The sequence below is a fragment of the Chiloscyllium punctatum genome, chromosome 12, assembly GCF_047496795.1.
Source record: "Chiloscyllium punctatum isolate Juve2018m chromosome 12, sChiPun1.3, whole genome shotgun sequence".
NCBI classification, from domain to species: domain Eukaryota; kingdom Metazoa; phylum Chordata; class Chondrichthyes; order Orectolobiformes; family Hemiscylliidae; genus Chiloscyllium; species Chiloscyllium punctatum.
The window spans coordinates 11,292,067-11,319,007 of NC_092750.1; the positions used below are offsets into that span (position 1 = coordinate 11,292,067).

At 39.8% G+C, this 26,941-nt stretch overlaps 1 protein-coding gene across 1 annotated transcript in view; it reads right to left on the minus strand.

Moving 5' to 3' along the window:
- The window catches only part of prkar2aa (protein kinase, cAMP-dependent, regulatory, type II, alpha A), a 318,459-nt gene that overhangs the window by 12,988 nt on the left and 278,530 nt on the right, over positions 1-26,941 (minus strand). Inside the window, exons 12-14 of the mRNA XM_072581837.1 lie at positions 10,134-10,287; positions 5,517-5,618; positions 3,183-3,257 (exon numbers count right to left, since the gene is read on the minus strand). Coding sequence (XP_072437938.1) covers positions 3,183-3,257; positions 5,517-5,618; positions 10,134-10,287 — 331 coding nt within the window. The remainder of the gene's footprint in view (positions 1-3,182; positions 3,258-5,516; positions 5,619-10,133; positions 10,288-26,941) is intronic.

Here is a 26,941-nt window from a genome sequence, read left to right on the forward strand (position 1 = left end):
TGGCTGTAACATCATTGATAATTTAAACACTCAAGAGAAAGTTGTAATTGAGAAGTTTTGGAGGCTAATGAATTTCTCATCAGAATCCCACTTTTTTAGTATTTGGGATCTTTGGAACCTGGTGAGAATGTAAAGAAATAGTAACATGAGCAGGCCATTTGAGTCTCAATGCAAGCATGACTAATTTTCAACATCAACTTGACCTTGACTATTCCATTTCCCTTCATTCCCTCCATATTCAAGAATCTACTGATCTTGGACTTAAATCTGATCATTTACTTATTACATTTTGAAGTACTTGTGATTTCCAAATCTCCAGGGCTAAGCCAAGTGGTTCACTAATGTCTTTTGGGGAAGAGAACTTGCTACTTTAGTCTGGCCAATGTACAACTCCAGTTACATACTGATGTGGTTGATTTTTCAAGTCCATTAACAGCAAACCATTCAGTTCTGTCACCAGCCTCTTACAAATAGATAACAGTTCCCCCTACCAGACATACCCATATCCTTGGCAACAAATAATATACAAAATTGAAAAACTGTTTCAGTTTTGAGTTACTCATTCCATAATTATATTAGTCTTCAAGATTTAGTTTCAGAGTTTTGTCCCAATAGCTCTGCAATTTGTAAGGCATTATGCAGCTAAAAAACCTACATCAAAACCAGGAGCAGAGCATCACCAATCCAAGGAAACCTAAACACAAATAGAAAGCAGATCATAACACCAGTGCTTCACTGGAGGCTCACTAGTATGGTGAAGAAACATCTGAAAACAAACCATCTAGTTCAGTGAAAAAAACTTACATCCAGAACCTCACCCTGAGCTACAAATCTTCTCCAAACTCGCTAATCTAAAAATTATCTACCCTGAGATTGTGTCCTGATTCTCAGCCGCAAATAGTGGAAGCCATTTTCTGTGCAAAGCTCTTCAGGTCTGTCAGAATTACAATCAGGTCTCTCTCTCTCAACCTTCTAAGCTCTAATGAATCAGTCTCTCCTCATAGGACAGCCTTGCCATTCCCCAGTGTCAGTTTAGTGAATCTGTGCTGCACTCTCTCAAATGGTAACTAAGCTCTTTCTCAGGTAAAAGACCAAAACTGCACACAATACTCCAGCTCTGGTCTCACCAAAGCCCGGTATAACTGCAGTAAGACATCTGAACAGATGAAGGCAACCTACCACTTGAACACCAATTTCTGATAAAACAAGGCTGCAGAAAGCTTTTGGGAGGCCAAGGACTCCAGCTGATTTGTTAAGCAAGATTTGCCTTTCATAAATCCATGCCATCTTTCTCCAATCCTGTTAATGCTTTCTAAAAACTGTTACATTGGTCTGTTATTCTCTCTCTCTCTCTTTTTAAGTAGTGGGATTACGTTTGTCATACTCCAATCTGTAGGCACTGTACCAGATTCTGTACAATTTTGAAGATAACTACCAATGCACTCAATATATCCAGTCCCACTTCCTATTGTACGAGATGGGAAGATTCCTGGTCTGATGTGTCGTCCAGAGCTGATCTCAGCTAGGCTGTATAATTCATTTTGGCAATCCTGAATAAAGGATCGGGGGAAAAAAAATAAAGAGCTGGAGTTGCTACACCAAATTACTATCAAATAATCAGCTATTAGAATTGTTCACACAGGGCCATGAGACGAGGACTCATTGTCGTGATGCCCCTTACATGTCAACAGCCTTCACTCACTCACATATGAAGAATGGCTGTTTGTACTGTCACAACATTGATTGTTGCATTCAATCGGCCAATTTGATACTTGTACTTTGCATGGATTGAAACGAGTTTAAAAGAGGAATGAAAACATTGATTTAAAATGAGCACAGGCAGCTCCTGATCCACCCAGGGTTGTCCAGTTTTCATGACAGCAACAAACAAAACCAGTTCAAGCTAAATATAACATTTTACTCGAGGTAGTTAAATCAAACCAGCAATCCTGTCATGGAAAGGTGCTTGAAAGACTAAACAGAGGGTTCACTTTGCTGAACATCTCCACTCAATTCCGAATTGATCCACACGATTATGAGAACATTCACATGTTCGAAATGGAACCTCATTTACAATTATCAATGCTTAAAACATTACTACGGCAGACAGAGAATACACACCAGATTTACTTCAAGCGGCTTTATTTGTAGAACAGAGGAGATAGGATTATACACTGCAGAACTTGGTATAGGCTGAAGGCAGCTCTTACTATCTAAAGTAAAGGAGACAGTGGCAACACTGACTGGAAAGAAACATCAGGAAATTGGAAACTTAAAGGATAACTGCAATATCTGCTTCTGTTGACAGTCCAAAAAACCAACTAACCAACTATGATTTCAGATTATAACCTTATACCTTATCCAAAGGACTATTAACCATATATTCATTTGCATTTTCCTTGCACTGAGCATTATCTCCTTTTAATTTCGTATGCACTTGTATGCATTAAAAATAACTTCAAAATCTTTGTTGCGATCGACTATGAATGTTGTAACGAGTGGAGCTGGGTTACCCTTTCTCATCTGATCATAACGGAATAAGAAAGTACAAGGTTTTTGCCTGTCATACTGTTCTAGAAATCAACAACTTGTCAAAAAAGAGAGAACAAGCTGAGACTAAAACAACAAATCTGGAGTTTGGAAGTTACTTATTTAAGTTGTTTAAAAGAAATCTCAGACATGCTGCAACCTGAATGAGTAATTAAATAGAAAATGCTGGAAATACTCAGCAGGTCTAGAAGCATCTGTGCAGACAGAAACTGCATTTCAAGCTAATGATTTTTATTCAGAACAGGAAAACTTTAAGCTCATGAGAGGTTGAAGTGTGAAAAAAAAAGGAAACAGACCGTGATATGGTAGAAGTTAGAACAGAATACACAAGAAAAGGACTGGTTGTGTAAGGCCAATCAGCATGGCCCAGGGTCAAGTAAAAAAAACAAATGACATGCCTGGAAGTGATGAGTGTGGAATGATGAATAGCTGTCATCTGAAAAGAAAATCTTTTTCTACACTGATGGAAGTTTAGTGATCTAAAATAGCAACTCCTGTTTCTACCTCCACAGATGCTCCCAGATGTGCCAGCCATTTCCAACATTTTCTGTTTATATTTCAGACAGCCAACATTCACATATATTCACTTTATATGTAATAAAATTAAAATTACAGGTAAAACAACAACTTACCTGTGCAATGATAAGTTCATTGTCCTGATATGTCCTCACTTCTATTACATCAACAATCTTCATTCTTTCTGAAATCTGAAACGAAATAATTATTACAAATAATGTCAGTAAAATTCAAGGTAAATAACAATTTTTTCTTAAATGGAAAACAAATGACTTGAGTATTATTGGAATGTAATCAGGGTAGATTAAAATACCATGTCCAGTGTTACGAAGCAAAGGTTGAACCCATCTGTTAATAAAAATCAAATACCCAGGAAAGTTGCCTCAGCTCGTAATCTGTTAAAATGTGAGTGAGTGACAGAGAAATTCTAATTTCTACTATTTAAAGAAAATAATTCATTTTTCTCATTGTAATAATGAACACGAAACAAAACTACGCACAAATTTAAGTCCCCCTTTTCTTAACTATTTACAATGACACTCCAACTCTAAAAATGCTGTTCCAATACCACAGTTACTAAATGCTATAGTAATTTAATCTCAAGACCACACAGTCTGTCTTCAATCTTCCATCTGATCTCCCTGGATCGTCTTCTCTCTTTTTTCTGCAAATATGTTTTACATGAAGAAGGTACCTTTGATAGAGAGGTGCTTTCTAATTTCTTTCAGAGCAAGCTGTTAGGTGGGCAGATAGCTCTCTGGCTCTACAGCAATTGTCTGTTGTTTGGTGGCACTTGCTCTTTCTCTAATTTTCAAAATACCAGGTTTATATGCCCCCACATGACACTTTAAATTCTTATCATTTGATTGGTTTCCAGGTGTCAAGACAATAAAACTCAAATTCCATTGGTTTCTGGTATCCTGGCCATAATTTAAATGGTTAGATTCAAATTCTTGTCAAAACCACCACCAAAACTCGGGTATCCATTTAATAGCCAATTGTTACATTTGGAACAGCCCGACCTTTAGCTGGCAGCTGTGGCTGGACTTTAAATTCAGAAAAGCACTTCCTATTTTAAATTGACCATACATGCTTCCAACTTCGTAACAGAAGCATAAAAACAGAATAAGTTATTCAACTCGAGCCTGTTCTGTCATTCAATGGGATAATAACTGATCTGTGATCAAACTCCATATGTCTGCCTTTTACCATATCCCTCAACAACTCTTATCTAAAAGAGTATTTATTATCATTTGCAGAGAAAAACTTCCAAGAATCTAATGCCTTTCTTTTCATCATCTGAACCACCAGGAGCAGAACAAATCTCCAAACAGTCAAAGTTTGCATTCTAAAAATAGGCTGGGACTTTTTTCACTGGAGTTAGGAGGTTAAGGAGTGACTTTATAGAGGTTTATAAAATCATGAGGGGCATAGATAAGGTGCGTAGCAAGGGCCATTTCCCTTGGGTGGAGGAGTTCAAAACTAGGGGACATATTTTTAAGGCAAGAGGAGAATATTTTAAAAAGGACATAAAAGGGCACCATTTTTACACAGTGGTTTGTGTGCCAAATAAAATGCCTGAGGAATTGGTAGATGTAGGTACAATTACAATATTTAAAAGACATTTGAATAAGTACATAAATAGGAAAGGTTTGGAGGGATATGGACTAAACTCAGGCAAATGGGACTCGCTTAATTTGGGAACATGGTCAGCACAGACTAGTTGGTCCAAAGGGTCTGTTTCCATTCTCCATGACTCTATTTAGTACATACACAAACAGATAGTAAACAAGGCAAAGAAAAAGCATTGGAAAAACTTAGCAAGTCTGGCAGTATTTCTGGAGAAAGAAGCAGAGTTAATGTTTTAAGTTTTTATGCTGTTGACAAAGGGGGATGAGGAGCAAATGGAACAGATGAGGGCACCCAAAGCATAAGACAAAGGGGAGTGCTAATGGCACTTTGATGCAAAATAGATATTACTAGTGTGTGTGAATAATAGAATGTTTCTTAGAAATACTAAATGAGGCATTGAATAATACAGTTCTTGCAAAATTGGGGGAACTCAAGTGTCAGCCACACGCACTTGAACAGCTGCCATGGATTAACATTGTAGGTAACATAGGGCAGCTCAGTTTGCTCTGAACATAAAAGATAAATGCAATCTTTCATCAGATACATCTGATGGTCAAGTAGGCCACTTGCTAAGACACACTAATCTTCTGGACTGTCAGGCGAAGCATCACAAGACAGAGATTTGGAGAGCATAATGATCTTTTTCCCAAGCAAGGCAAAAAAAAACTAACCTCCCTGAACCACCTCCCCATACAGCCCATTTTGTTTCTGACAGGAAGCAAGGATGGTTCATTTCACGAGGAATTCTGATACTTTGCCGATAGATGACAACCAAAGATTTTGAAAAAGTTTGGTAAAGTGAAAAGAAACAACTGTACCTCCAGGGATTTCAGCAGTGGTACTGATTCAATGAAAGTTTCGTATGTCCTCCTCTTTTTCGCATTGTTTTTCACAATTATTCGTCGAAATGTAACACGATCCTACAAAGATGATAAGAACATGAACTGATGGAAATCAGAACAGCAAGAAAATATCACATTTTTAAGATAAAGGTACAAAGATCCTAGACATCTGTCATTTTTTTCCTTTGTAGGTGTGAAGAGTGCAGAGGCAGCAGCACAGGTGTGTATGAGAGGCCAATGCCACTTTTTCCAAAGAAAGGTATTGCTAGTTTAAATTTCCAGGTTCTTTTTGGCATAAATAGCTGGGTCCGATTAAATCTGCCACTTGTATTAAGGTGGGAGCAACCCCATTATGTCCAAAGTGTAAGATAAACATCGGTATTCTCACCCATTGCTTATGGTCTTGCCACAGGCTCTGTACGTATTGGGAGTTCTATGGCAGGGGTTATTGAGAGGGTCTTGAGGCTGAGGTGAAGGTGGATCCTATCTCGCTCCTCCTAGTCCTACCCAATATACCCTCTTTGGATGTTCATGGGAAAAAGCGTTTTAATATCCTCAGTTTTTGTGCTAGGAAAAATGCTTTAATGTGTTGGGTTTCTGAACCCACCAGCCCCCATCCCAGGCCTGTCGGGTTGGTATAGGCTTATTATGGAACATATCCCTCCGGACTTTTTCACAAATATGGTGTACCGGAAAACAGAGAATGTTTTTACAGGATATGGCAGCCCTTTGTGGACTGCTTGGATGCAGATTTATCTGCCATTTTTACTAGGGCTTTCGCGTAGACATGGCATTCTGATTTAGTGAACTTGATGTTTTCCAAATGTTTTATTGTGCTGAGCTGTGTTGTTTATTTATTCATTAACTACCTTTACTGATTTGTCTATTTTGCACATGGGTATAGTAGCATTTTGGCTGTATTGTTGTTGATGTTGTTTCTTTTCTTTTTGTTGTTATATGTATGTAGAATAACATTTGCTGGTGTTGCAATTTATTTTCTTAAGATGGTTTTGTGAAGAAAGAAAAGTTTAATAAAAATTTATATTAAAAAATCTGTCACTTGCATAGCTTTCGATGCTAGATGGTATGTTATTGCAATTTACCCCATCAACCCCGACACTTGACCACACCCTGAACTATCCCATCCAACTGGTAGCCGTTTCCTCCTCCACCCACTTATCGCACACATTTATCTTTTAAAAATGCTTTCAAGACCCAGAATATGCTAGTTACTGTTATAAAAATGAAATGCAGTAAGCCCTCCAGCACAGATCCTGTGCTGTGCTAGAAGGCTGCTGGAATAGGCATGCACTGCATTCCTCAGGATGCCAAATTGAATGTTCAAGCCAGAAACACAGACCTCCAGGGCAGGATAATTTGAAAAGGATCCAAATGCGATGCCACTGCTTGGAATAGTCAGCTCACTGTCTGTGTACACTACAAAAAAAAAATATTTTCTGCACTCATTTTCCTATTATTTTTTCAGCATTTATTCCCCATTAACTCTTTTTCAGTTCTGGAGAAAAATATTTAATTCAATTCTATTCACTGGCTTCTCAAATTGCAGCAAGTATATTTAAAAAACCATAAATAATTTTAAAATAATTGCGCACAAAAGGAACAAATTACTTCAAACTTCATTTTATTCCCTTAGTCCAGACCAATCAATTTCTCACTCCTTTTCTCACCTTCAAATTACACTTGTTGTCAATTTAACATTTACAACATACAGACTACCCAGCAACATGATGCAAATGTTCTCTCTGCACTTCTTTTTAACTTGTCACTTTAATAACATTCATAATGGAACTCCCTATGTAAATTTAAGTCCTGTTAAACACTTTTGCTGGTGGAGACTCCACAGCATCACCAACTGCTACAAAACAAAAAAGATAAAAAATATCCTCATAATGAGTTTATTTAACTTGAATGAATTGATATCACAAAAAAAAGCAAACAATATGACTTTAAAATGGGTCTAAGTTAAACCTGTACAGCTTATTGAATGGTCTCAACTCACAAATACCATCTCACCTGAAGCTTACACTACATCTAGAATTTCCATATATAGCTCTATGGGATTTATCTGAAACACAACATTTGTTACATACAGTAACAGTACCACGATGCAGGAATGACTACACAACCAAATGAACATTACAGCTCGGGGGGAGAGAAAAGAGAGAGCCGGAGAGGAGCAGGGAAGGACAGGGGGAGGGAAAGGAGGAAGGGGGGAGGGGGAGGGAAGGAGAAGGCTTGGGTAGGAGCAGAGTGGCGAGGAGGGGAAGGAGGAGGAAGAAAGGGCTTGAGGAGGAGCAGAGGGCTTGAGGAGGAAAGGAGGGGCGAGGAGGAAGAAGGGGTGGTGGGGAGGAGGAGGGCTCGAGGGAGGAATAGAGGGGGGCTAGGGGAGGATAAGGGGGATGTGGGGGGAGGAGTGGGGTATGTGTGGGGCGAATTGTCACGAAGGAGTCGTCAGCGGGGGGGTGGTCGTCAGGGGCAGGGGGTTTAAGAGAAGTGGAGGAAGATTTAACTTCATGTAGGAACAATGGTTGTAACTCTAACCCTTAGAGCCCTCATCTACATTTTATAAATGTTGCCACAGGTAACGCAAGTGACAGGCTCTTATTAAAAAAAAGTTTATGGTAGCAGTGGCAAAGCTTAATAATAGAAGACAAATTCTCATGCTAAAATAACTTAAATGCTGTCTTTGTAAAGTTACCACAGTGATCAAGTTCAAATGGATCAGATGTCCAACCATGCTAAAAATCTACCTCTAGGATATAAAGAAACAAACATCTATAATTAGAATTGACCCAAATGCAAAAGTATTTTAAAACAAATTTTGCTGCCAGCATTGCTAATCATGAATGCAACAATTTGTACTGGTCTAAAAAGCAACATGAAAAGGCATGTATAGTCAAACAATATGACATGACTCTGTGCTTTTTATGCACCTTGTAACAACATATCAGGACAAGGCAGCCAAATGTCCAGTAGAGGGTGATATTGGAATGAAACTTCAGTTTCCAAAGTTCGTCAAATACTGCACTGTATACAGGCATAAAAACAGAGAATTCTGGAAATACTCAGGAGATTCTAACAGCATCTATGTAGAGAGTTATTTCATGGTAACAATCTATTGCCTGAATTCCTACCCCATCTTTGTTTCTCTCTCTCTGTTGGTGCTGTCAGAGGAGTGTATTGCAAGCAGTTTTACTCTCATTTCAGAGATTTAGTACGTGCATTGTTTTGATTTGGTATTTCTGCTAAGCCAGATTTAGCAAACTAAATGTGAACCAAAAACTGATACCTGACTTGGCCTTCTTACTGTGCTGCAGGGTAAGAAATGTGCAAAGATTAATCTCAGGAAAGGGGTTCAATCATTTAAGACAGAAGAAGAAGAATTTCCTCTCTCAGATGAAAGTCAATTTGTGAATTCTTTATGATAGAAGGTTGTAGAGGCTGGATTGTTAAATGCAGTCAAAGCTGTCTGAAAGATTTTTGATCAGCAAGGGTTATTGAGATAAAGTAGGAAAGTAATGTTAAGGATCATTAGATCAGCAATGATCTCACGGAATCGTGGAGGAGACTGGACGTGCCAAGCGGTTTACTTCTGCTCCTATATCTTATGACCAAAATCCAGGAACTGCTCTTCTTAACAAAACTGTCATGTCCCTACACCAAATAAACTACAGCAGTTTAAGAAAGCCTCTGCCCCAGTACCCAGCAAACTTGCAACAGTGCCAATCTAGCCCTACAAATTCATCTTATCCCTAGTCTCCCTCCATCAGACTTGCATGTGTATTGCTGCAAGCATTTTAAGCTTGGCTGCAAATAGTTTCTCTTGAAATCACTCAGCTGATAAGCAATAAAATCAAAGAACAAATTATCAGTATTAGAGCAATTTTTTTAAACGTGCCTTAAGTTTTTTTTTGACCTTGGAGTATGTCTGGACATTGTTTTGAGTACAAAATGTTTCACATTTTCTCCACTGACTATTTAAAAGTTAAAATGTACAGGAACAACTGAGCCATAAGAAGGGAAATCAAATTATTCACCAGAAACTGCCATGATCATTCCCTCACTTCAATCTTGCCTGACAGCCCAACAAAAGCATTAAACTAAACAGCTAATTAATCTCTGAAGCAAATTCTTGCAAGTGAGGCAATGCTTAAACATCTGACCTGCCATTTCTAATGACTGAAAATGCAAGAAATGGAAAATACACAAACTGATAAAAGGTATCTATACTGAAGATCAGATGAGTTTTGGATGGACTGCCCTGCTCTGCTGTGTACATCTAACATTTTGTAAATTTTACTTCCACAATTCTCCATTTCATTTGCTGCCTTCCTTTTGACCTTACTGTCAACAGTCTTTAGGTTCCTCAATTTTTTTGGACACCATGTTTCAAAACACATTCTAATGCCTTCTAGAATCTCTGAGCTAAGTCTCAACCCAACCTAATTCAGTCCCTAATGATCCTACCAAATACAACTTACCTTGAGCTGAGAGTAATACAAAAGGAAGATCTATCAAGAGACATATATACTTCACTTCAAACAGTGACCACCGACACAATATATTACTTACCAAACCCCAGAGGGCTCCTTCTGTGGTAGCCACAATAGTAGCAGCTCTTGGAGTGTTGTACATTAGTGCCAGCTCACCAAAGCTGCCATGATTGTCGTATTTACCAACGAGTAGAGGCTTCCCATCTTTATTTACATAAATATCATATGTACCTCTGCCAAGATAGATTTGAGAGAAAAGGTTTCAGAGTATTGGCAAACTCAGATATTGCACATTTCTTGCCTTAATTTAAGTTTAAATCAAGCTCCAACATTCAAAACTTATAAGAAGCCTGCTTATTAACACTGCAACATTTGCGAATGTCTTACATCAAACCTGTGGAGATATCTGCAGTTTTTCCAAGGGTTCATTAAAAGCACCTATTACATTTTGGAAGAAACTCTTCCAATCACTCAGTTTTACATCCAATGTGGACCAGAAACATACAGACCAGCAATGTCCCAAATTCAATATTCACTTGACAGTGTTGGCAGCCAGATTCTCAGATTCTGGCTACACAATGTACATCCCAATGCAGCCTGATAGATTTAGTAAATTGGAAAAGGTATTCATCAATAGCTGTAGCATCACAACCAACAAACAACAAATAAAGGAGGAAGAGGCATAGACAGCAATTTAGTGGTGCAAAAATAATGCACAAGTGAAATTACTCAATTGCATACAGTGAGGATACAATCATGCATGAATATAAAATTAGTCTTAAAGCAGATTAAATGTTACATTTGGAATTCAGTAAAGTGGAGGAATTCAGTAAAGTGAGCTTGTTCTAGACTTATAGCAGCACCAACTCATGGCCACTTGTAATATTTAGGTTGTTAAATTTTGAATGTGATTTCTGAACAGCTCTCCAGAAGAAAGGTGTTAATAATAATGTTACTTTTCCATTTGAAATACCAGCTCTAAAGCAAAAATTTTGATTCAATGTGTACAACGAGTATTTATGTCTGACACAGTTTTACCATTTATTTCATTAATTTGTTTTCTCCTCTTCTGGGCTAGTTTTATAGGCACTGCCTGACTTCAAGTACCTCACCCCAGGTTATCACCCTTAATAGCTGGATTTTAATTAGGTTTTCAAATGACAGAGGGCATTCATCACTAAGCCTGATTTTATTTCCCCCCTTCAGACATATGCACATTGCTTCAAAAAAGGCCAATCATTGGATACAAAATTTCAGAGTGAGAATCCTGAGTGATTTCATTTTTCTCCCTTCCTTCAATATCCTAATTGATCACATGCAAGGTGCAAAATTAGCAATCTATTGTTCGACTAATATCAGAAGGAACCTTTAACCACTCCTCCACAGAAATCTTCAACAATGCAATCAAAAATGGTTACAGACATCAGGTATTCATCAAAGGAGCCCTCATGCATTGTCACAAGATGTTAACTTGACGGGGCTGACAGCACGACAGACAAACAATCTAACCAATTGTTAACTTCTTAGCTTGAAATGTAAAGCTCATAAATGTTGGCTTGCATGCACTCCTATTACATGACTGTCATATATTGACATTTAAATGGTTGAAGTGTAGTTTTAAGATATAATGCTTAACAGTGACCATAAATGCAAGGCTAAATTGAAATATTTAAACTTTATTTCAGCATTTGTGCTCTGAGGAACAAAGAATTAAAATACTAATGGACTATGATATATTTAACATGCACTGTAATAATCAGAAAAGAAAAGGGAGCAAATATGAGGGGGTGTGTTGAAAGAGGAAGGACAGTCAGCACAGAATGTTCAAATATCACTTATTCAATTCTTACTCTATTGAAATGCTGCTATTCTTCCAATTCCTGAAGTAGGTTTTATCACAGCAATGCCAGAACATGAACTGAAACTTTCCATAGTTGGTTAGCAGACAGGAATTTACAATAACAATGTGTTAAACAAAAAAAAAGAGGTTTGAAGCTCCATAATCTCAGAGTTTTTTGAAGAAGTAACAAAGAGGATTGCTGAGGGAAGAGCAGTGGACATGATCTATATGGATTTCAGTAAGGTGTTCAACAAGGTTCCCCATGGGAGACTGGTGAGCAAGGTTGGATCTCATGGAACACAGGGAGAACTAGCCATTTGGATACAGAACTGGCTCAAAGGTAGAAGACAGAGGGTGATGGTGGAGGGTTGTTTTTCAGACTGGAGGCCTGTGAAGAGTGGAGTGCCACAAGGATCGATGGCATATAAATGATCTAGATATGAATACAGGAGGATAGTCTGGAAGTTTGCAGGGGATATCAAAATTGGAGGTGTACTGGACAGCGGAGTTGGTAACCTCAGATTACAACAGGATCTTGATCAGATGGGCCAATGAGCTGAGAAGTGGCAGATGGAGTTTAATTTAGTTAAATGTGAGGTGCTGCATTTTGGGAAAGCAAATCTTAGCAGGACTTATATACTTAATGGTAAGGTCCTCGGAAGTGTTGCTGAACAAACAAACCTTGGGGTGCAGGCTCATAGCTCCTTGAAAGTATAGGTACAGGTAGATTGGATAGTGAAGGTGGCATTTGGTATGCTTTACTTTATTGGTCAGAGTATTGAGCACAGGAGTTGGGAGGTCATGTTGCAGGTGTACAGGACTCTGGTTAGGCCACTGTTGGAATATTGCATGCAATTCTGGTCTTCTTCCTATCAGAAGGATGTTGTGAAACTTGAAAAGGGTTCAGAAAAGATTTACAAGGATGTTGCCAGGGTTGGAGGATTTGAGCTCTAAGGAGAGATTGAATAGGCTGGGGCTGTTTTCCCTGGAGTATCAGAGGCTGAGGGGATAAACTTATAGAGGTTTACAAAATCATGAGGGGCATGGATAGGATAGATAAAGTCTTTTCCCTGGGGTAGGGGAGTCTAGAATAGAGGGCAAGGGTTTAGGGTGAGAGGGGCAAAATATAAAAGAGACCTGAGGGGCAGGTCTCTTTTTCATGTAGAGGATGGTATGTGTATGGAGTGAGCTGCCAGAGGAAGTGGTGGAGGCTAGTACGATTGCAACATTTAGAAGGCATCTGGATGGGTATATGAATAGGAAAGGTTTGGAGGGATATGGGCTGGGAGCTGGCAGGTGGGACTATATTAGGTTGGAATATCTGGTCGACATGGACGAGTTGGACTAAAGGGTCTGTTTCCATGCTGTACATCTCTATGACTCTATTACAACCTACATAGTTAGTTTCCAATCCTTTGTTTAAAAGGATTATTAAATCAGTGATAAGTCACAATAACAAGATGATTATGATGTGACAATTCGAATGCAAAATTTTAGTAAGCTTAATGTAGAAAACAGGGTATAAAATGTAAAGTAGATGTTGATAAAAGCCCATGTAAAACTGATAAAACAGAGAAGGATTCCAAACGGTAGTCTAAACAAGTCAGCAAATCAATAAATCTTAAACTGTTCTATTCACTTTTTAATGTTTTGGCTCAAATTGATATAGATATAGTATGTAACGTAAGAGTGAAACAGCCTAAATATCTGTGGTTAGTGTGTACCTTTGCTATCTGGAAATGTAATTTCAGTTGAAAAGGGCGTGGAGACAACAGTTTCTGATCACAAATATTATTTACCTTCAGTGCAGTGTCAAAAAATTAGGTATGATTTATCTGTTTTTAAAGCAAAAAATAATAAAGGAAGTCATAGCAAGCTTAAAAGGGGAAAAACATGGTAGTTCGTTCCCTGGGACACAGGGAAATAACGAGAAAAGGGATCAATCTGAGACTGGTACAGTTAGGAAAAGGAGAGAGTCACAACAGTCAGTGCAGGCAGGAACAAAGCAGAGAACAAGGTACAACTGATAAATTAAACTGCATTTATTTCAATGCAAGAGGCCTAACAAGGAAGGCAGATGAACTCTGGGGCATGGCTGGGAACACGGGACTGGGATATCATAGCAGTTACAGAAACGTGGCTTAGGGATCGACAGGTCTGGCAGCTTAATGTTCCAGGGTACAAATACTATAGGAAGAATCGGGGTTGGGGGAGAGGGGGGCAAGGGAGGAGGGGGAATGAATTTTTGGATAACAGATAGCAAAATGGCTGTACTTAGGGAAAATACTCTGAGGATTATATCCATTGAAGTTATTTGAGTGGAACGGAGAAATAAGAAAGGGATTGTCACGTTATAGAGATTTTATTAGAGGACCCCCCGCCTTCAAACATGAAATGAGAGTCCAGAGACAGTAAATTCCTGTTAGGGTGAAAGGCAAGGCTGGTATGTGTAGGAGGCGATTCCTGATGAAGGGCTTTTGCCCGAAACGTCGATTTCGAAGCTACTTGGATGCTGCCTGAACTGCTGTGCTCTTCCAGCACCACTAATCCAGAATCTGGTAGGTGTAGGAAATGCTGAACAACTACAGAAATTGAGGTTTTGGTTCAGAAAAAGAAAGCATAAGGTGTAGACAGCAGAGACGAGTGAAGCCTTAGAAGAGTATGAAGGCAGTAAGAGTATACTTAAAGAGGGATATCAGGAGAGCAAAAAAGGGACAAGATAGTTTTGGCAAATAGGGTTAAGGAGAATCCAAAGGGATCTTATAAATACATTAAGGACAAAAGGGTAAACTAAGGAAAGAGGTGGGCCCCCTCAAAGATCAGCAAGGCAGTCTGTGTGTGTAACCTCAAGAGATGAAAGAGATACTAAACGAGCATTTTGCATCAGTACCTACTGTGGAAAAGGACATGGAAGATATAGAATGTAGGGAAATGGATGGTAACATCTTGAAAAATGTCCATATTACAGAGGAGGAAGTACTGGATGTCTTGAAACATATAAAAGTGAATAAATCCCCAGGACCTGATCAGGTGTACCCTAGAACTCTGTGGGAAGCTAGAGAAGTGATTGCAGGGCCTTTTTGCTGAGATATTTGTATCATCGATCGTCACAGGTGAGGTGCCGGGAGACTGGAGGTTGGATAACATGGTGCCACTATTTAAGAAAGGTGACAAGGACAAGCCAGGGAACTATAGACCAGTGAGCCTGACATTGATCATGGGCAAGTTGTTGGAAGAAATCCTGGGGGACAGAATTTACATGCATTTGGAAATGCAAGGACTGATTAGGGATAGTCAACATGGCTTTGTGCATGGGAAATCATGTCTCACGAACTTAATTGAGTTTTTTGAAGAAGTCTTCAGTAAGACATTCTTCAAGGTTCCTCATGAGAGACTGGTAAGCAAGGTTAGATCTCATGGAATACATGAGAGAGAACTAGCCATTTGGATTAAGAACTGGCTTGAAGGTTGAAGACAAAGGGTGGTGGTGGAGGGTTGCTTTTCAGACTGGAGGCCTGTGACCAATGGTGTGCCACAGGACCAGGGCCGAATCCATTGTTTTTCGTCATTTACATAAATGATTTGGATGTGAACATAGGAGGAAACGTTAGTAAGTTTGCAGATGACACCAAGATTTGTGATGTATAGGACAGCAAAGAAGGTTTCCTCAGAGTACAATGGGATCTTGATCAGATGAACCAATGGGCTGAGGAGTGGCAGGTGGAGTTAATTTAGATATATGCGAGGTGCTGCACTTTGGAAAGGCAAATCAGAGCAGAACTCATATACGTAATGGTAAGGTCCTGAGGAGTGTTGCTGAACAAAGAGACTTTGGCATGCAGGTTCATAGTTCCTTGAAAGTGGAGTCACAGGTAGATAGGATAATGAGGGAGTCATTTGGTATGCTTTCCTTCATTGGACACAGCTTTGAGTATAGGAGTTGGGAGGTCATGTTGCAGCTGTTCAGGACATTGGTTCAGGGCCTTTTGGAATATTGTGTGCAATTCTGGTCTCCCTACTATCGGAAGAGTATCATGAAACTTCAGAAAAGATTTACAAGGATGTTGCCAGGGTTGGAGAATTTGAGCTATAGGGAGAGGCTAAATAAGCTGGGGCTGTTTTCCCTGGAGTGTTGGAGGCTGAGGGCTGACCTTATAGAGGTTTATAAAATCATGAGTGGCATAGATAGGGTAAATAGACAAGGTATTTTCCCTGGGGAGGGGGGAGTCCAAAACTAGAGGGCATAGGTTTAGGGTGAGAGGGGAAAATTTAAAAGGGACCTAAGAAGCAATGTTTTCACACAGAGGGTAGTGCGTTTTTGGAATGTGCTGCCAGAGGAAGTGGTGCAGGCTGGTACAATTACAACATTTAAAAGGCATCTAGAAGGGTATAGGAATAGGAAGTGTTTAGAGAGATATGGGCAAAGTACTGGCAAATGGGACTAGATTAGGATATGTGGTCAGCATGGATGAGTTGGACTGAAATGTCTGTTTCTGTGCTGTACATGTTTATGAGTCTACATGTGTTTGGCAGGGTACAAGTAATGCGAGCATCAGAATAAGTTTTCTAAAGCCATCTGAATTGCTGTGCAATGAAAACACACAGCAGCTTTTAAATTAGGTTCCTTTAAGCCCAGTAATCTTTACAGTGCCAAATTTAGCTGCTTCATATGGTGAAACACATTTAACAATAATGAATATTCTCCAGACACAGCAGCAGAATGTTAGATTCATAACTTTACAATGACTGCAAATCATCCCGACATCATTTAAGGTCTGTGTAAACCAGCAATGTTGAAAGTGTTCTTAATGCAGTAAAATGCAAAGAAAAGGAGGGAAATCCATTTACCCACAACCAGAATCCAGCTTGACACACAGCAGATCTAATATGCAAGTCAATGATGGTAAATGACTGGCATCTGCCCGACAATGTGGAAAATTACCCAGGTATGTCCTGTACATAAAAAGGACAAATCCAACTCAGCCAGTTACCATCCCAGCAGTCTACTCTTGATCATAGGTAAAGTGATGAAAGATGTCATCAACAGGGCTTTCAAACAGCTCTTGCTCAGCAATAACCTGCTCAGTGGTTCTGGCAGCTCCTGACCTCGTTATAATCTTGGTTCAAAAATGGACAGAAGAGAAGAATTCCAGGGGTGAGGAGAGAGTGACAGCCCTTGGTATTGAGGCTGCATTCCACCAAGTGTGGCATCATAGAGCGCTAGCAAAACTGGAATCAATGGGTATTAGGGGCAAACTCTCCAATTAGAGTCATACCTGGCAAATATGAAAATAGTTGGGATACTTGGGACGTTAATCATTTCAGCTCTGGGAAATCTCTGCCACGAGTTCCTTAGGGTAGTGTCCAAGGCCTAACCATCTTCAGCTGCTTCATCAATGACCTTCTCTCCATCATAAGGTCAGAAATGAGGATGTTCACTGATGATTGCACAATGTTCAACTCATCTGGACTCACCACATAAAATGCAGTGGCTACAAGAGCAGGTCAGAGATTAGGAATACGGTGGTGAGTAACTCATCTCCTGACTCCTGAAAGCCTGTCCACCATCTACAAGGCACAAGTCAGGAGTGTGATGGAATACTCCCCACTTACCTCGATCAGCACAGCTCCAAGAACACTCAATAAGCTTGACACCACCTAGGACAAAGCAACCCAATTGTGTGGCACTACGTCTACAAGCGTCCACTCGGTCCACCACAGACACTACTGTAATTCACCAAAATCAGCACCTTCCAAACCCATGACCATTCCATCTAGAAAGACAAGGGCAGACAATACATGGGAATACCAGGACCTACAAGTTCCTCTCCAAGCTACTCCCATCCTGACTTGGAAATACAATTGCTGTTCCTCCACTGTTGCTGGGTCAATATCTTGGAATTTCCTTCCTAATGGCATGACCAGTCAACCCACAGCAGGTGGACTGCAGCAGTTCAAGAATGCAGCTCAGTACTACCTTCTCAAGGGCAACTTCCAGCTCGCCAGCCAATAATGTCATCAGCCTACAAAAATGAATAAATTAAAAATTATTGTTATTAATATTTGCCACCTTCAGGTAGGATGTATGATCCTTGATCAATAAGCAAGGTGCAAGGGAGTGGGACTAAGTAAACAGTTGTTTTAAAAAAGGCTCAAAATGTGATCTCCTTCTAGCTGCATGATTCTATTATCATGAATTTTGGAAGTACTCTGGCACAGTATAGAGGCACTGCATCCAGAGATGACAAAAGATGTAGGGAAGGGATGCAACAAATGGAAAAGTAAAAATAGGGTTGAAGGTGTTGAGTCTGTGTAGCTGGAAACAAAATCTTATTAACAAACAGACATGAAGCTCAGCTCAGAATTATGCAGGACACTGTTGTTTCACACAATCCAACTTGAGTCAGTGAAGTGAAGAAATTGCTACTAGCTCCAAATTCCAGAATTAGACAATTGTTTACACTTACAAGGTAACCACAGACTGGGCTCTTAATGTCACAAACATCTTAGGAACATAAAGACAGCGTTAAATAAGGAGTAGTTTTCCTCAAAACGCTGGTTGGAATCTAAAATATACTATCTTTACTTAAATTGGAATTTCATTCTAACAGTGTTGTATAAGGGATAGTAAGAAAGGTGACTCTTCAAATCCAGTCCATGCAATTTAATGAGGTGATAACTAATTGGTGAAAAGTGCTTCCTTTCACCCTATTTCATTCCCTGTAAAACCACTCCTGAGGAATCTTACACAACAGAGAGCCAAGAATTGCAAACGGCATCAAAACACCAGAATGAATTCATTACTGCTCTTATTACTTCAAAACATCAAAAATAGATACCACTAGGACAAGGAACACTATGATATTGTCTGTGATGTCTGTTGTAGGAAAGTTCTTGGAGAAGATATTGAGGGACAAGATATATGCACATTTCAAAGAAAAGTGACTAGTTAGTGACAGGGAAGGTCATGTCTCACCAACCTGATTGAATTTTTTGAAGAGGTGACAAAGATAACTGATGAGGGAAGGGCTGTGGATATAGTTTGTATGAACTTAGTATGGCATTTGATGAAGTCCCACATGACAGATTGATATAAAAACTAAAATCACATAGGATTCAGGATGGGCTGGTTAGATGGATACAAAACTGGCTTGGTCAGAGAAGACAGAAGGGAACAGTGGAACAGTATTTTTCAGAATGAAGATTGGTAACCAGTGGTGTTCCATAGGGATCAGTCTTAGGTCCTCTGGGGTTTGCCATAAATGACCTAGAGGAAAATGTAGGTGGTCTGATTACTAAGTTTGCAGATGACATGAAGACTGGTTGAGCTGTTGACAGTGCCAACAATTCTGAAAGGATACAACAGGATAGATTGGTGACTTGGGCACAGAAATGGCAGATGAAGTTTAAATTCAGACAAATGCCAGGTGATACATTTGGAGATCAAATTTAGGCATCAGTTATACTGTAAATGGCAGAACCCTTCAGAACATTACAGACAGATCTGGGCATGTAGGTCCACAGTTCCCTAAAAGTGGCAACACAGGTGGCCGAACTGATTAAGGCAGCATATGGCATGCTTGCCTTCATCAGCTGGGGCATGGAGTATAAGAGTTGGCAAACCATGCTGCAGCTGTATAAAATCTTTGTCAGGACGTATTGAGTATTGTGCGCGGTTTTGGTCGCCACACTACAAGGAGGTCGAAGCTTTGGAGAGAGTGCAGAGAAGGTTCACCAGGATGTTACCTGGTCTCGGGGGTATTGGCTATGAGGAAAAGATTAAACAGACTAGGATTGTTTTCACTAGAAAGACAGCAGCTGACAGGAGAACTCAGAGGTCTATAAAATTATGACAGGCTTAGATAAGGTGGGTGGTCAGAGACTTTTTCCCAGAATTAGTTTCAATTACATGGGGCACAGGCTCAAGGTGAAAGGGGGCAAATTTCAGGGAGATGTGCGAGTCAAGTTTTTCCACAGAGTGGTAGAAGCTTGGAACACATTGCCAGAAGAGGTGATGGAAGCAGGCACACTGGCGACAATTTAAAAAGTACCTGGATGATTACACGAATAGAGCTGAAAAATGTGTTGCTGGAAAAGCACAGGTCAGGTAGCTTACAAGGAACAGGAGAATCGACGTTTTGGGCATAAGCCCTTCTTCAGGAATTCCTGATTCCTGAAGAAGGGCTTATACCCGAAACGTCTCCTGCTCCTTGGATGCTGCCTGACCTGCTGTGCTTTTTCAGCTCTGATCTCCTGCATCTGCAGTCCTCACTTTCTCCTAGTTGATTACATGAATAACGAGGGAATAGAGAGATATTGATCGAATAAGGGCAGAAGGTTTGTTTTTAGTTGATGTAGTGCATGATGATCGGCACAGACTTGGAGGACGGAAGGGCCGGTTCCTGTGTTGTGCTTCTCTTGTTTTATGTTCTTCTTTATATTCAAGACACAAACTTTCCTTTATGTAGTACATTTAACCTAGAAGGTTGCACATGCACTTTGCAGACCACAAAAGACAGAAGAAATCAATGAATAAAGGAACATACTTTAAAACCTGATGAAGACATTCACAACATGGATCAATAGGGTTGGATTTTGAGCCTCCAGATCTGGAAAGAGTGGTGGGTGGCAAAGGAGTGCCTCCAATCTGCATGACAGTTCGCCAACTTCATCCCAAATTGGAGCCATATTCATGAAGAGCAAGGAGCTAATTAAACGAATTAATTGTCCATGCACAGCCCTGTTTTTATCCCCCAAAAAATTCACTTTCATTGTATGTGGGCATCACAGGTTGGATCAACGCATCAACCTTTGTTGCCCTTGAGAAAGTGCTGGTGAACTGCTACAATCTATATTGTGTAGCTGCACCCAGAATGACATTAGGGAGGAAGTTGCAGCATTTTGACATTGAATGAATGGTGATATATTTTCAAGTCTGGATGCTAAGTAGCTCGGAGGGGAACTTGCAGCGGAAAGTATCTGCTGGTCTTGACCTTCTGGAAGACAGTTTCTTAGTAGCCTTGGTGAATTTCTGCAGTGCATCTTCTAGCAAGTGAAGATGGTTGGGATAAGGACACTACCCTGAGGAAGTCCTTCAAAGATGTCCAGGAGCTGCGACGACTGACTCCAACCACCGCAATCATTTTCCATTGTGCCAGCTATGGCTCCAACCAGCTCCGCTCCTCCCCACCCCAACAATTCTCACTGGGGTCCCTTGATACTACACAAAGTCAAATGTGGCCTTGATGTCAAGTGCAGTCATTCTCACCCCACCCCTGGAATTCAGCTTTTTTTCCTTGTTTGGATCAAGGCTGTAATGACGTCTGGTGACAAGTGTCCTAACAGAACTTAACTGAGCATCAGTGAGCAAGTTATTGCTAAGCAATTGCTGCTTGATGATACTCCAACAGGTACTTTCTATCATTGATGATAGAGTGTAGACTGATAGGATGGTTAGATTCATCCTGCCATTTGTGCACAAAAATAAGGACTTATGGGCAATTTTCCACATTGCTGAATAGCTTGTGTATTGTAGCTGTAATGGAATAGCTTGGCTAAGGACATGATAAGTTTTGAAGCAGACGTCTTCATTACTATTGCAGGAATGTTGTCAGGGCATATAGTGCTTCTGACCATTTCTTGACATTGCTTAAAGTGAAGCAAATTAGCTGAAGACAATTAGCTGAAGTCAACTGGCTATAGAATCTGTGATGTTAACTGATGTTATGAAGATGTGGATGTACTGTACCTTTAAGAGAGTTAAAAGCTAGCAGGACTACTTCACACAGCACCAAATGATCTGAACAAGATATAATGTAACATTTGGTCAAACAACTCAATTAGCTGGTTGCCTGGAGTTGACAAAACAAATTTTAATTAAGCCAATCGGTTTAAATTATACCCCGAAAAATACCAAACTTCAATCAAGTTTGAATTTAGTACACTGGCAATCTTAAATGCCAATGACACAGTCCGATGCTTTTGGGATTGCGCGGGTGGGGGGCGGGGGTATAAGACCGGGAAAAATTGAACAGTTGGAAAGAGAACTGCCAAGCCACCAGCACGTACAAACTGCCCAAAAAGAGCTCTCTTAAAAGGTACCTTCATTGATCAGTGACCTGTGAAACAGATGTGCCTAAGAAAATACAGGGGAAGGTATAAAGAGAAGATTTGACCGCTGGCTGGTTTTGAAATTTGAATTCTTCGGTCAATCTTAATTGAGGGTTTTATCGGACTACTATTATAGAAGGGAAAATAAAAGATTAGTTAGAGAAAGGAGCTGTAAGTAGTTGTTGCTTAATTATTCTCGGTTATACTTTAAGAAAAAGTTGTTCATTTTTACTTTAAATAGTTCTTGGCCTCTCAATATTTCATAGATTACTGCACAGGATAAATCTTTTCTGTGTTGCTGATTTAAATTAAGCAGGGGAGTTTACCCAGGGATGTAACACTGATACATGGTTTCTGCTGTTGAATTTATGACAGAGTAAACACATTTTGGCAATTTGGTTAGTTTTGATTTCAGAACAGAAGACTCATGGTCTCACTTCAGAAGGTAGAGCAATTTCACCTTGCAGGAGAATCCAACCACTTCAGAAGTAATTACTAATGTTTGGATTATCCAAGTTTGGAATGCAAGTTCGAAAATCATCAAATTATTTGAACTCAGAAAATTTAGATCATCATAATCATGAAAAGTTCAAGTCATAACACTCAAAGGAATTGAGGGGAGAAAAAGGTCTCAACAATCAAAAAGGAAAAAAACTGGAAAAAGTTAAGTAAAGATTTTTAAAAGCAGAGATAGGAATAAATTTTCTTTGGCGTGGAGTCTCGACAACGGATAGAGTTGTGAAGCAGGTTGAAGCTTTGTCAATGTTTGTATTAAGAAAATTCTTGCTCTTCCATATAGAGCTTTTCATTTTTCTTTTGTATAAGAAACTTATGTTTTATTGTTATATAACATCTGCAGCTTCATGTACAGGTATACACATTTCAGTGATTAAACATCATGCTAATCAGCTGCAAAAATTAAATATATGAGCGAGAATTAATTTATTGTCATGTGCACTCCAGTACAGAAGTACAGGAGTACAGTTTAAATGTTTATAATGTCATCCCACATGGTGCCATCTTAAGTACCTAGGTACAAATCTTAGATACAAAATAGAGAAATAAAGAAAAAAAAGCTACATTAATTTACAGTTATTCGCAGTAAAGGTCAAAAGATAAACATTACAGTTTTTCTATGAAGGGCATGCAGCAGCGGAATGCAGAGGTCTTCCACCTGTGGTCTGACTGGACTCAAGTCACTGACCGCATACACCAGTCCCCAGCCTGCTGGTCACCCACATACCTCCATGGCCACTTTGCTCTGGCCCTTAGCCACTGCAAACTGCATTTCATTCAAGGATTTGACTTGTCTAGTTTTACTAAGCTCCCCTCTGACTGTAAAAAGTTAAAAATCACACAACACCAGGTTATAGTCCAACAGGTTTAATTAGAAGCCTAGCTATCGGAGCGCTGCTCCTTCATCAGGTAGTTGTCACCTCTGATTGTGGCATTCTGCAGTCTTTCATCATTTATATAACACTTAGATCTGCTATTTTTTTCCCTGCCAAAGTGCATAACTAGCATTATATTTCAAGTTTTTTTTTGCCATTCACATATACTTTCCATGTTCATCTGCAGACATATCCTCACCACCCCACCTATTTTTGTAGTATCTGTAAATTTGGCAATATTCACTTTCTTCATCCAAGTTATTGACATATCGTGAATAGCTGTGTCTCCAACACAGTTCCTAATGGCACTCTACTAAGTTACAGGTTGCCATCCATGCCTCCCCAATCCTGACACTCTTAGTTAGCCAATTCTCCATCCATGGTATTATATTATCACCAACACCATGACTCTCACCTTATCCAGTCAACTAATATGCGGTACTATACTGAACACTTGCTGAAATTCAAAATATATTACATCGACTGAATTCTAATAAATCCGTCAGGCATGATTTCCCCTTCACAAAGCCATACTCTCATATTATGCATTTCTAAATGCTCTGCTACTACATCCGTTATAACAGAATCTAATATCATCCCGTTACGCTAACTGGCCTGTATTTACCTTTTTCTATATTGTCTCTTTACCCTTTTAAATAAAGGTGTTATATTAGCATTTTTCCAGTGCTCTGTGATATTTCCAGATTCCTGGAAGATTACTACCACTGCATCCACTGTCTCTGTAGCTTCTTCCTTTAAAATCCTGGAATGCATCCCAACATTTTTAAGAGGCATGTTGGTTTTCAGCCCCATTAGTTTCCTCTAGTGATAATTATTGTACTTATTTCCTGTCCTCCTTTACAAGTACCTGTATTTAGTAATTCTGGAATGCTGCAAGTGTCTTCTGCTGTTGCTGATGCAACTAATTTAAGTCCCCTGCTGTTTCCAGATTCTCCATAATTATTTCCCTTGCCTCATTCTCTAAGGGACCCATGTTCACTTTGTATCCCTCCCTCACTGGGCATATCTTCGCAACATGCCATGAACTAGTTTCGTAAAACATCTGCCATTGTTTCTCAACGACCTTCCCCAGTCCACTGTAGTCAGCTCTGCAACACTCCCTCTAAGCCGCCCCATATGCGTGCACTGCCTCTGCAGGGTTTCACATGCAGTGATCGATCAGTGTGCTGATACCAACTGGGAGAGAGACAGCACGAAAGAGAATGCATAAGAGAGCAAGAGAGAACACTGCAGCTCGGCCCTCATTGCTTTGTAATTATCTTCATTTAAGTTTAGCACATTTGTTTCTGACCCAAGTATCTCCCCTTCAAACTGTATGCTAAATTGTATCATATTATGGTTACTGCTTCTGAGGGGATCTTTTACACTTATATCATGTATTAAAACTTCACTATATGCATCACCAGATCCAAAATAGCCAGATCACTGGTTGGATCCACATCATATTGCTGCAAGGAAACTGTCACAAATACAGTCCATGAATTATTCCTCATGGCTACCCCTGTCATTTTGACTATCCTAACCCACATGCAGATTAAAGTCAGCCATGAATCATGCACTGCCTTTGTTACATGCCCTCATTATCTCCTGATTTATTCATTGTGTCACTGCATAGCTACAGTTAGAGGGCCTACAGACTACTCATATCTATGTCTTCTTCCTCTTTTTTTCCTTCTTACATCCACCCACACAGATTCTACATCTTGATTCCTTCCTTTGAACTCACTTACAGATTTTTTAAAAAATGGTTGTATCCTCAGTCCCTTGCTGGGTACTGTTAGCCAAATGGCTGCCCTCTAATGCTGCCATATCTTCTTGCCTTGGAAGTCTACATTTCCCCTCTCCCAAACACACTCCCTCCTCCACCAATTAGTTTAATGCCCTCTCTACAGCCCAAGTTAATCAATTCACCTGGGCACTTGTGCCAGTATGGTTTAAGTTAACCCCATCCTACCAGAACAGCTCCCTTCTAGCCAATACTAGTGCCAGTGTCCCACAAACAAAAACACATTGCAAACACACCAATATTTTAGCCTCAGATTTAACTTGTTGACTTTATGACAGTTTGCCCATGGCTCAGTTAGTAATCTAGAGAATGCCACTTTGGGAATTCTATTTTTTAATTCACTAACCGTTCAGCAGAACCTCCTTCCTAATCCTACCAGTGTTGCTAGTACTAATATGGACAACAACAATAATAACAACCACCAGATCCCTCTCCTCCCTACCCAAGATCTTCACCAGTCCTGAGGGGATGTTCTTAATCCTGGCACCAGGCAGGCAACACAGCCTTTGGGACACCGCTCATCATTGCAGAGAACAGCTTCTATCCCCCTAATGATACTGTCCTATTTAGTCCTCCCACTTTAATGGCTCCCTGCACAGCTTCCCGTGTCAGTTTGCTCATTCACACAGCAGTCCCCACTTTCATCTGCACACCTTGCAAGAACTCTATAACTACTGAACAATTGCAGGGGCAGAGGCTTCCTAACTGCAACCTGCTAGGTCCTCACCTGCAGTCACACCCTCCTGTCACAATCAATAACAGACCAAGGTTGAATGATCTCTTCTGAGCATTTTGGTGACTTCTCCCATGCCTGATGTGGTGCAACGTCTGCAGCTCAGAGTCCAGCTTCTTGACTTGGGTAAATGCTAGCCCAGCCAGTAACGTTCATGTCCTGTGAATGATAGTTTAAAAATCTAATGGAACACCTCCATTCAGTCCACAAGCAAGGCTCTGAGCTTCAAGTGGCCTGTTAATTTTAATTCGACACTTACTGTCACATTGACATCACCAACCTGACTGTTTCAGTGAACCTCAAGACCAACTTGACAAACAGCATCTCATCACGGGCACACTACAGCCTTCCAGAATCAACATTAAGTTTAACAATATCAGACTGTGATCAGTGTTTTAGATTATTTCCCTTTGTTTTAACGTTCTACTTTTCTGTTCTTTTCACTTTCAAACAGTAGCACACTTGATCTTGGTCAAATCTTTTGCTTCTTTGTTATTTTTCTTGCCTTATCATTTCCCCTCACCATGCAAAAACTAACTTGTCTGTCAATCCCTCCTGCCTTCCAGACCTCACCCTTGTTTCTCTCCCACACAGAACTTGCTGAAAATCTGTCATATCTCTAACCTTTCCCAGTTGTGACAAAAGAACATCAACCTGAAACATTCATGTAGTTTGTCTATTCACTAGTGGAGCCTGACCTGCAGAGTATTTCCAGTATTTTCTGAGTCTATTTAAGATTTTAAGTATTATCTGCAGTATTCTGCCTTTCACCTTCTTAAAACTAGTTTGAAATCACATCAGATATGCACTAGGTGTGATATAAAACTTAAAAAGAGAGGGTTTTGCAGTCATAGCCTTTTAGGATCTGATTAGGACCTGACTTCTACCTTTTTACAAAGGGGAAACCACTTCCATCTTAAATTACAAACATCACGACTAACTGGAAATCAATTAGCAAAACACGATATAAAATTACTGGTTCTTTTTCAGGACGGTACTCCAAAAT